This window comes from Anolis carolinensis, chromosome 6 (genome assembly GCF_035594765.1).
Source record: "Anolis carolinensis isolate JA03-04 chromosome 6, rAnoCar3.1.pri, whole genome shotgun sequence".
Classification (NCBI taxonomy): domain Eukaryota; kingdom Metazoa; phylum Chordata; class Lepidosauria; order Squamata; family Dactyloidae; genus Anolis; species Anolis carolinensis.
The window spans coordinates 67,642,399-67,653,797 of record NC_085846.1 but is presented as its reverse complement, the minus strand read 5'-3'; the positions used below and the strand labels follow the sequence as shown (position 1 = coordinate 67,653,797).

The following is an 11,399-nucleotide window of genomic DNA, read 5'->3' as shown; positions in this document are numbered from 1 at the left end:
AATAGGATATGTGCAGTGTGCATAGGAATTCCTTCATGATTTTTTCAAACTATAGTGCGTGTGGGATTGTGAACCAGCCCTCTGCCTGAAATGTTTGAGGACCCCTGCATTAGAGCCATCCTCCTGAAAAGGGTGTTCAATTGAGAGATTGACAACTGCTCTCATACAGCCAGCTTCCCACTGTTGTGGGTAAGACAACAGCCCTATCAGTATTCTAGGTTATATCACAAATCACTAAGATGTTTAACTGATGCAGACAACTGCAAGTTGTGTTTATGTTCAAAACTGGTACCTACCAACCTAATTTTTATAACATTCTATTTGTCGATACTTTTTTCCCCCTCGTGCCAGAAGCGACTTGAGAAACTGCAAGAAATTTGTCAATACCAAGAACAGCAATTATTTCTCTTCTTTAAAAAACCCACAAACAATTAAAATAACAATCCATCTGTTTTAGGGGAAGGAATATGAGAGAGGCAGACATTACAAGCATATGGGTTCTGTTAAAGTAAATGGTTTTAAATATATTGCTGAATTTTACAGATGCTGAACAGCTTTGATTGAGGACAAATACTAAAACAGAGTATCTCAGTGTGAAATAAAACTTGGTTTTGGATGCAAGTAAGGGGAGGAGAAAATTTGTAAAGCAACATTCACAAAATACTACAAAAGTTTTTAATGTCCTTTTTATGGTGAAAGAAAATAAAAGTACTGCATATAAATACAAACTGAAACTGCATATTTAAATGGAGTAATTACAGATATCTCAGTGCATTCTAAATCTCTTCACTGTGTGTGTTTCTTCAGGAGCTTTTCGCTTTTGAGACGATCCAGTTCTGTGTTCTTTTCCATTCTGAAGACAGGCACCAGCTTCTGGCAAACAATAATTTTCCATTGGAGGTGGAGGATCCTTTTGAAAAGGGTGTTTAAATGTTAAGGATACTTATGCAATAAATAACATTTACACTTTAGTAACAAGATAACAAGAATGAAAAGCTTTAAATGAAATGTGTTGCTCTGATCCTCCTCAAATATTCGGCTATCAACATTTTTATATAAATTATTTTGCTTCAGATTCTTCAGTTAATACTTCCCTTTTTGCACTTAAGATTCTAATCTTCCTGACAAAATACTGCCAATCTGCAATTTTATCCACTGCTAGAGACATCATGAATGTGAAAAATAACTCCCATATTGAAAAATCAAAAATCAACAGTGAAGTAACTTTGAAGGCACCTAATCTCAAAATACGTAACAGAACACATATGCTATTGGAATACAAACCTGTATAAGGTAATCAGCAATATATTCTGGCTTCAGACAGTTCACTCCTTGATGGGCCACTTCTGCAATATCGATTCTTAAATCTCCAGGCTTCAGTTTATTAAAATCAGCAAATAGATGAGTAACTTCCCTAAAGGGAGGTGGCGAATGAGAAGGGAAAACCTGCAGATTCAAGCGCATAGGACATTCTAGTTTACTCACAGTCCCTGGATTACAAACTTCTGACTTCCATATGATTCCGAGTTACAAATGAGGCTAAGACAACAAGAAGTGAAAGGAAATCTATCCCTAGGATAGGGAAATTCACTCTTGTAACAATTATCATGGGTAAAAAGGTATCTCCATTGAAACTTTAGTACCAATCCTTGTTTCCATTACAACCCAAAAGTCTAATTGTGACACGGAAAGTGAGGTGGAATCTTCTGAATGGTCACAGACTGCAAAAGAAACATTACAGGGGTGTAAAACCGTTCCCTATGCTATCTGAAACTAAAAAGAAATAGGCTGGAGTATGTATCTGTTCCAACTTACATACGAACTCGACTTCAGAACAAACCAACAGCTTGTTCGGAACCTGGGGACAACCTGTATTTGCATATATCATGTTTCAAATGAACCACTGCAGCAGCCTCCAGAATGGGCTTAAAGCTGGTGTGTGTATGGTTTTTTAGTCTTAAAATACGGAGCATTCATAATGGTGAGTAGTCAAAATGTTAGCTCTATTTGAAAAGGTCTGCTTCATATAGCACCCCTAGTTTGAATTTGGGCACACCCCTTGCACCACACATGCATTTTCCAACATAAAGGAGTCCCTGTCACCGGGATGGAAAATGCTTCATATGAACTTTTGTCCTGAAATGTACAGTAGTGCAAATAATCTCCCCTATTTTGAAAACTCGTGGGGCCATTTTAAAAGGAGGGGGGAAAAAGCTTTTTTAAAAATGGGAAGCACCCTTATTTTGAAAAAAGTCCGTCCTTGGATGCTGGACCACAGAAATTGTTTTTGGAGCTTTATTTCCTTTTTTGCAATAGATGGCATGAGGAGTGCAGCCCCTACCCTTCTCTACTCTTACAGTTCAACAGCAGCCTTATGTAACTGCCAGTTATTTATGGGGAAAGAACAGCCAAGCATTTACGCACCGTTGCTCCTCCTGACTCCAGAAGACGTTTGAAGCCTGCTTCTTTGGCGGGGTCAACATTCAAGATTACTTTCCAGCCACTAAATGCTCCCTAGAAAGACAAGGCTATTTTAAAAAAGTCCCTTGTTTATATTTCAACTGTTGGTTTTCCTTTCCATGAACAAAAGCTTGGAGGCGGGTGGGGGGGAGGTTACTTTTCATCCCATCCCCAGTTTGACTCTAGACTGGGCCCCATCTCACATGGGCCACTTCATACCGGCCTGATATAAGATTAGCACTCATGTATCTTACAAAATATATCATAACTTTCAAAGTACAGTAGAGTCTCACTTATCCAACACTCGCTTATCCAACGTTCTGGATTATCCAACACATTTTTGTAGACAATGTTTTCAATATATCGTGATATTTTGGTGCTAAATTCATAAATACAGTAATTACTACATAGCATTACTGCATATTGAACTACTTTTGCTGTCAAATTTGTCGTATAACATGATGTTTTGGTGCTTAATTTATAAAAGCATAACCTAATTTGATGTTTAATAGGCTTTTCCTTAATGCCTCCTTATTATCCAACATATTTGCTTATCCAACATTCTACTGGCCCGTTTATGTTGGATAAGTGAGACTCTACTGTAACACACAAGAAAAGCAAGAAAAAAAACCCCAGAGCATCATCATCACATTTTCTGCACACATAAAGCTTTTCACAAGAACTCTTCAGCAACTCAATATGAACAAATTTGTTAACATCGATGTGAAATGCAGATTAATTCAGAAAATGCAATTTTACAGTGACACCTGAAGATGAATGTGCACAAAATAAACATCCACTAGAACTGATAATTTACAGATACTCTTCTGGTCTTGTGCATGGGAATTAACCCATACACAGAAGCTCTTTAACTGCAGACAGAATGAGGATCTACAGATGGATATAGATGACTTGTTGATTCTTTCACATACATTTCTGATACGTATGCATGCCTGTGCTGAAGACAGTGGTCCTATTGAGACAGTATCCTTCATGATTTGGAAGCTCTGAAATGACAGCTACAATCAAGATTGCTCCATCCTAAGAAAATCCAGAGTACAGCACAACCCCTATATCTGTAGTTTCATTTAGCTATGTCTGATAAAGTATGTTGTCTCAAAGCATTTTCTAGGTCCTCTAGCACATTGCTTCTTAAACTGTGGGTTCCAACCCCCAATGTCAGCCCCACAGCAGAGTCCAATGCAGGGAGTGCTGAAACATGGCAAGAGTACAAGTTTTCTGTATACTACTTAGTGGCTCCTTTAGACATTTACACAAATCTGCTATGCAGTGTTTACTTATAGTGGACTCTGCAGAAAACACGTCAACTGTACCTCAAAGAAAGGAAAACAAGCCTGTTTAGCAAGCCTTGCAAATGCTGATTTATCATCAGTAAAAATTTATACTTAAAAAACTGAAAAATTGGACGGGGAGAAATTTTTTCATTTTTTTCCTGGAAAAACTGAAAAGTGTGTAGACTGCTTTTCAATTGACAAATAATATATCTATGTCATGGTATTCAAACTTAATGAAAGATATCTGAGACTTTTTGTTTCTACACACTTCTCTCTCCCCCTTTCCCCCCCCCCCCCATTTTTCCAGAAAAAAAATGGAGATCCGTTTTTTCATCAATTTTTCTGTGTTTTTTTTTTTCTAGGCCTACCCATCTCTACAGGGGGCACATAAAAATTTATCAGGTTCTGACTTGAAAAGGGGTTCTGACTTGAAAAGATTAAGAAGCCTTAGCACAACTCTATCATTATATTTATTAGGGTAGGGCAAAAAAGTCGAATCCGTTGTATGTCAGATCCAATTCGTTTGTTTTGTCACTTTTGAACTGGGTTTCGAAGCGGGTTATCCCGCCGTGTGTATCTCATGATAGCGAACTGGGATAGCCAATCTTTCTAATGGCGTCGTATGTTTTTCGGTACTTAGGCCACTAAGCCATGCATTTTCAAAGCATCCAAACTTGGTTTGAGGGAGGTACAGGTTAGCCTGGGCTTGCCTTGCCACCCTGTGACCAATCGCAGAAAGGAGGGAGTCTCGTTTGCAAAGGGCATTGGTAGCTGGCTGCGGCTGCTATTCAGGAGACAAATCCCCTTTCCACTTTCTGGAGTAGTTGCTTTCTATGGGTCTCTTAAACCGGTTTGCAAAAGAACCAGGTTGCAAGAGGAGGGAGTCTTGTTTGCTCGCTCTGCAGGATCATCCTTGTAAACCACTTGCTCTTCCCCTTCGCAGCCTTCCCTCCTGCTTTTGCCAGAAGTTTTAAGTGAAGAAAGGGGGAAAAGGAAGGGGGATCAATCCACAATCCAGATCACTTCACTCCGGTTTTGTGCTGGCAAAACCCCAAACCTAGAACTCTCCACCCAGGTTGGTGTGTGACTGACTTTCCACCTCAGGGGGAGAAGAAAATGGGAAATAGGCGGGGAAAGCTAAAATATATATAATATTAATAGTATCATTCTGGGAAGGGAAAAGGTTGCATTTTAAAACTATGTTTTAGTAGTTTTCCTTTTAAAATTTGCTCTATATTTGTGTGTATGTGGCATGTGTAAGCCCCACTCCTGAGTGCGTTCCCTCGCCTCCTGGTTAGAAACAGGTTAAACCCCATCAGAAGAAATACACTCCTATATTATCTTCTTATCCCAGATTATCTGGCAGTGTGGACATATAATCCAGTTCAAAGCAGATAATCTGGGATCAGATCCTGGGATAGATGAAGATCCACACTGCCATATATATATACAGTAGAGTCTCACTTATCCAACACTCATCCAACATTCTGGATTATCCAACACATTTTTGTAGTCAATGTTTTCAATACATTGTGATATTTTGGTGCTAAATTCGTAAATACAGTAATTACTACATAACATTACTGCATATTGAACTACTATTTCTGTCAAATTTGTTGTGTAACATGATGTTTTGGTGCTTCATTTGTAAAATCATAACCTAATTTGATGTTTAATAGGCTTTTCCTTAATCCCTCCTTATTATCCAACACATTCGCTTATCCAACATTCTTCCGGCCCGTTTATGTTGGATAAGTGAGACTCTACTGTATATATCCAGATTATATGGCAGTGGGGACTTTATATATATATGTCCCCACTGCCATATAAAAAAAATATATATCTCACACATATATATGGCAGTGTGGATCTTCAACACTGCTCATCTATCCCAGGATCTGATCCCAGATTATCTGCTTTGAACTGGATTATATGTCCACACTGCCATATAATCTGGGATAAGAAGAAAAGGAAGGAAGAGGAGGGGGGAAAGGAGAAGAAGTTTCCCTTGGCTTCACTTTCTTCCTCTTTTGCACAAAAGTTCTCCAAAGCTTTGCAAACCTTCTCCGAAAGGAGGAGGAGGAGGAGAAGGAGAAAGAGGAAGAGAATATATAATATCCCCACTGCCATATAATCTGAGATAAGATCCTGGGATATAGGGACAGGGCCTCAGGTGAATCTACACTGCCTTAATTCCCAGATCTGATCCCACATTATTTTCTTATCTCAGATTATCTGGCAGTGTGGACTCATATAATCCAGTTCAGAGCAGATAATCTGGGATCAGATCTTGGGATATAACAGCAGTGTGGAAGGGGACTCAGGCGAATCTACACTGCCCTAATTCCCAGGATCTGTTCCCCGATTATCTGATTTAAACTGGATTATATGAGTCCCCACTACCATACAATCTGGGATAAGAAGAAAAGTGATTGATCTGGGCCAAGCTTGGCACACATACCCAATATGGCCAGCTGTGAATCCTGGCGGAGTTTTGGGAGGGTTGACCCAAGACTTTTGGGAATTGTAGTTCACCCACATACTTAATACGTTTTCTCATGGGAGCATTCATAAAAAACAAAAGACTGAGGTTTTAAGCCTCATAGGAAGAAACAGCGGCCCCTTTTTGGGACAGCATGGTGTAGTGTAGTGGTTTGAGAGTTGACTACGATTGTGGCTTCATTCCCCACTCAGCCATGGCAACCCACTGGGTGATCTTGAGCAAGTCACACACTCTCAGCCACAGAAAACCCAATGAAACAGTTTCAAACCAGGAACAGATTTCCTTATTCAGAGGCTGATGGCCATCTGTCAGGAGTGATTTGATGGTGTACTATGATTTCTGTTCCTGGGTGATAAATTCTGAATATTCGTTAAGTTTCAAAACCTTTTGGGCCAAATTTCGGAAGTAGTTTCAGAAACAAAAGCACCAGCGCCCCTTATTTTAGAAGCAAGTATTGAACATTTTTTTTCATGGATCGCACATGCCTAATATTTATTATTATATCTATGGTATTATTGGCTCAGAAGTCCGCTATTATCTGTGGCCTTGGCGTATCCACGTATCCTCTGCACATAAAGTTGTATTCTACATGAGCATGCTTCTAATAGCATTCTGCACCAATTCTTGGATCCAGTCGAGATCTCCAGTAGAGACATAACCAGATACAGCATATGTAAAAACAAACTAAACAAATACCTCAATAATTCCGCTATCCCTTTTCGTTCTCTGAATTGTTTTCCTCCATCTCATTGCTGCAATTGCCAATTTCTTCTGGATTACATTGATGCTAGACAGAACACTGAGTATGGTGTTGCTTCCCCATTCATAATCTTTCTCCTAAAAGAGAGGACATATATTATAAGTAATTTTATCAACTTAACTAAAAAAATAATGCAAAGGAAATCCCAACAACAAACTATTTGAGTGCAGTTAAACTTGAAAAGAGCAATGAACAGAATTGTACAGATCTTTGATTTTTTTCCCCCACAGTATTTACATTCTAAGGAGATAATATGCTCCTTTGGCTATTCCAGGGATGTTTGTGTATGTCTATAATGCAACATTGACTTCCTTTTCTGGGACATACCCCTCCCACTTTTGCCACTTCACAACTACTTAAAATTAAAAGAAGTTTCAAAAATAGCCCAACTTGTGGCATGAAAAGTTGCTTTTAAATAAATAAATATCCCTATAATTCCCTAGTCTCTGGATAGTGACCTAGATCTAAAGTTCACCCCGCATCCTGACAGCCCTGGATGGATCTGGACCAAACTTGGCACACAGACCCAGCATGACCAACTGTAAGGACTGGTGGATGTTGGGAGCTGTAGTTTACCCCAACTGATTAAGGATCTGGACCAAATGTGGCACACATACCCAAGATGGCCAATTTTGAATACTGGCAGGGTTTGGGGGCAGTGTTATAATATCCAACTCCTAGCTAATAATGTGCTGCCACCTGTAACTCGTTTTTTTTTAAAAAATGGTACCTTTTGCAAACAAACTACAAATGAATAAAGATAATAATCATAAGCATCCAAAACAGCCTTTCCATTGAGAAAGACTGGCGTAAAGGGGCTCTCTGGGCAATCTACTTAGAGGAGTGTGGAACATGGGAGCACAATGTTGCAAAATACCACGCCACAATTCCCTTATTGCAATTTTCTTCTCTTCCAGGAGGAAAACACACACTCCAACTCAAAGGTGCACAACCTGTGGACCTCCAGGGGTTTTGACCTTCAACTCCCAGAATTCCTGACCATTGGACAAGATGGTTAGGGCTTCTGAGAGTTGGCGTCCAAACACCTGGAGGGCCACAGGTTGGGCTCCACTGCTCTAGTGCAGGATACAACCTATTTTCTGGGGAATAGGTAGGTTGGGAGGGCACTTCATTCTCTGCTTCCTCAATGCCAGAAAAGTGCTCACCCCAATATAGATCCTGGCCAGATTCAGAACCCCATCTGAGCAGAGTCTCATCTGAGCAAAGACACTGTGTTTTGTGTTTAGAAGGGACATATAACATTAACATGAAACAGAGCTACATGGTGGGCTGTAAATATTTCCCATATTTCGAGGGAACGCTGTGTGAGCTGTAGTGGAGAGAGATGAGGCAGGTCTATTTGGAGAGGTTAGACTGCCATTTTCAGTACCCAACATTCGTTGGAATAGTGAACATTGGGACTTTGTTGTTCAAGTGTATTATGAGAACAACCGTTCTGTGATAACGATACAGAGAGCATTCCATACTCACTTCGGACTATGCATCCTTACAAAATGATTTGGCTGATAATCTTTAAAACTCATTAGAACAAAACTGTTTTAATTCAGAAATATATACATTTTTGTTCATTTTCTATACTTCTTCAAAATATGGGAGATCTTTATGCCTCACCCTGTAGAAACAAAGCACTACGCCTTTAACAAGGTTAACCATACCTCTACAAAGCACCGTGCCGCTCTGCATGCTTCCAGGTAGGAGCGATGGAGCACCCACTTTCCAGCGGCCATCGAGGCCAAGAACTTCTCGTTGCGCAGAGGGTGCCCCACAATGGTGTGTGTGCAGCTGGGGTCAAAGCACTGCTTCTCAAGCACCACCCCGCCTTGAACAAATATTAAGCACAATCATTTTAATAATGATGATGATGATAATAATAATAATAATAATAATAATACTTTTCATTTGTTACTCGCTTCTAATGGCTCAAGGCAGAGTACAACAAAGTGAAAACATATCACCACACTATACACGAAACATAGGGTACAAAGATTAAAAGGTTATCCCTATTGCAGGATAGGCAAACTTATAAAGAGCCGATTTGGTTCGTGTCAGAAAAATGGGGCTCATTAGTTCTGAATTCAATGTGCGCAGAATTTGAATTTAGCCTCCTAATTCTGTTTCTTACCTAGTTGCTCAATCAGATGACAATAATCAATTCGTTCCTGAGGGTTAAGGGAAGACAACTGAAATTTTCGCTGTTTTGCTGGTTCTTCAAAGGAATTTGCGTCTGTTTGAATGGCCTGAAGGCAACAGTTTGAAGTAAAAGGTAAATAAATGAATTTGATGCCTAATAACAAACTGTCTCATTGTTGATTTTCCCACATAAAATTCAACTTAAAACATAACATTTATATAATATATTTCCACTGAGGAAAAGATCAGGTGATTATAAAAGGAGTTGTGTTGTCAAAGGCTTTCATGGCCGGAATCACTGAGTTGCTGTGAGTTTTCGGGGCAGTATGGCTATGTTCCAGAAGCATTCTCTCCTGCTCGGGGGTCACATAACTAGAAAAACTCCCCAGAGCAGGAGAGAATGCTTCAGGAACATGGCCATACGGCCCAGAAAACACAGCAACCCATAAATTGAGTTATTTTGATATCAATCATGTTTCTAAATAATTATACACTAGAAGCCCTTTATATCAGAGGTCAGATTTGAAATATAAGAAACAAGCAAATTTATTGACATAAAGCCAGGATATTATTCCTATTTGATTTAATATTTAATTCTTGGATTTGATAAACCTGTAGAAATTTCAACAAATCTGCCAGACGGTAAATAAAACTAAATCCTGAACTTCTGCTCGTCATAATGCAATTATTTTTACTAAATGAACCCCAGATTATTCTCCCATATTTCTCACTCTTAATACAAAAAGAGTTCAAATCAATTGCTCCAAAATTACTGAGATTTTTGAAAAAAGCATACTGTCTGTTGTAATGGCTCACTTATAATTTACCATTAGTTTGTCAAAGTAAAATGAAAGTTCAAACATTGTAATATCATTTGACACAGTCCTTTAATCAGTTTAATTAAACACAACATACGTTTTCTTTTGGCTGAGGAGCAACAGGAGGGTTTGCCAGTGGGAAGGCAATGGAAGGTGCCAATGGAGTTGGGATCAGATTGTCTTCATTTTGAGGGGTTTCCGGACTTCTACATACAGGGACCTCAGCTATATCTGTTTTCACAGCATCATCAATCGCTGTAAAGCAGAAAACAGTTCTTAGAATAAGTGAGGATGGGCTTCCTCTAAGTAGGGCAGAGGTCTGAATCTTCCAATGGAGATGTTTATAGGATTTTTTGTCCGCTCTCCAATCCGAAACACATTACTCATAATTTCTCCTCGTTGATTTTAATTGAATTTCTCTTTTAGTAAGCATAATTGGGAATGCGGCCTAAATTTTAACTGTCTACATAAAACCAGAGTTTGACTTAACATTTTTGACAAAAAAAACACACACAGACAAAGAAAAGCAACAATACTTATCAATACATAAACCTAGGCATATTTAGATAGTTACCAAACACACATACATCTCTGATCTATCTATAACTCTAAAACTACCAACATAAGTTTTAAAACTGGATTTCCAGCTTCTCTTTTGTTGGTTGCTCTATAAATTTTACATTTTTCTTCAATTTTATATCTAGCAAATATTTACTTCTGCTTGTTTTAAACACATTTACAAGTGAATGTCCCAATGTTTTATGTTTCCAAACCTGCACACTCACTTCCTATACTTCTTTAATGCTTCCAACATTTTAGTTAAAACATGTGTGAATTATACTACACAAGGGGAGTTGGAGGACTGTACAGCCATCAACCATAACAAGAATTCTCTTCTGAATCTTGGATCAATTCATTTAAAATTCTTTTTTCCTGATTCTCGGTTCCCTTAATGCAGTGGTTCTCAACCTTCCTAATGCCATGACATCTTAATACAGTTCCTCATGTTGTGGTGACCCCAACCATAAAATTATTTTTCTTGCTACTTCACAACTGTAATTTTGCTATTGTTATGAATCATAATATAAATATCTGATATGCAGGATGTATTTTCACTCACTGGATCACATCTGGCACAAATAGCCGATACATCCAAATTTGAAGACTGGTGGGGTTGGGGGGGGGGGGGGATTGATTATGTCATTTGGGAGTAGTTGTAGCTGGGATTCAAAGTTCACCTACAATCAAAGAGCATTCTGAACTCCACCAACAATGGAACTGAATCAAACTTGGCACACAGAACTCCCATGACCAACAGAAAATACTGGAAGGGTTTGGTGGGCATTGACCTTGAGTTTGAGTTCCAGAGAGCACTGTGGACTTGATGGATCTAGACCAAACTTGGCATGAAT

The 11,399-nt window shown here is 38.9% G+C and overlaps 1 protein-coding gene across 2 annotated transcripts in view; it reads right to left on the bottom strand.

The window, feature by feature from the left end:
- Positions 1 to 661: 661 nt before the first annotated feature.
- The window catches only part of topbp1 (DNA topoisomerase II binding protein 1), a 44,316-nt gene continuing 33,578 nt past the window's right edge, over positions 662 to 11,399 (bottom strand). For both annotated transcript variants that reach the window (XM_062957324.1, XM_062957325.1), the window contains exons 22-28: positions 10,085 to 10,242; positions 9,162 to 9,276; positions 8,695 to 8,858; positions 6,955 to 7,095; positions 2,425 to 2,514; positions 1,285 to 1,446; positions 662 to 910 (exon numbers count right to left, since the gene is read on the bottom strand). In XM_062957324.1, the coding sequence (XP_062813394.1) occupies positions 767 to 910; positions 1,285 to 1,446; positions 2,425 to 2,514; positions 6,955 to 7,095; positions 8,695 to 8,858; positions 9,162 to 9,276; positions 10,085 to 10,242 (974 nt within the window). In that variant the 3' untranslated portion in view covers positions 662 to 766. The remainder of the gene's footprint in view (positions 911 to 1,284; positions 1,447 to 2,424; positions 2,515 to 6,954; positions 7,096 to 8,694; positions 8,859 to 9,161; positions 9,277 to 10,084; positions 10,243 to 11,399) is intronic.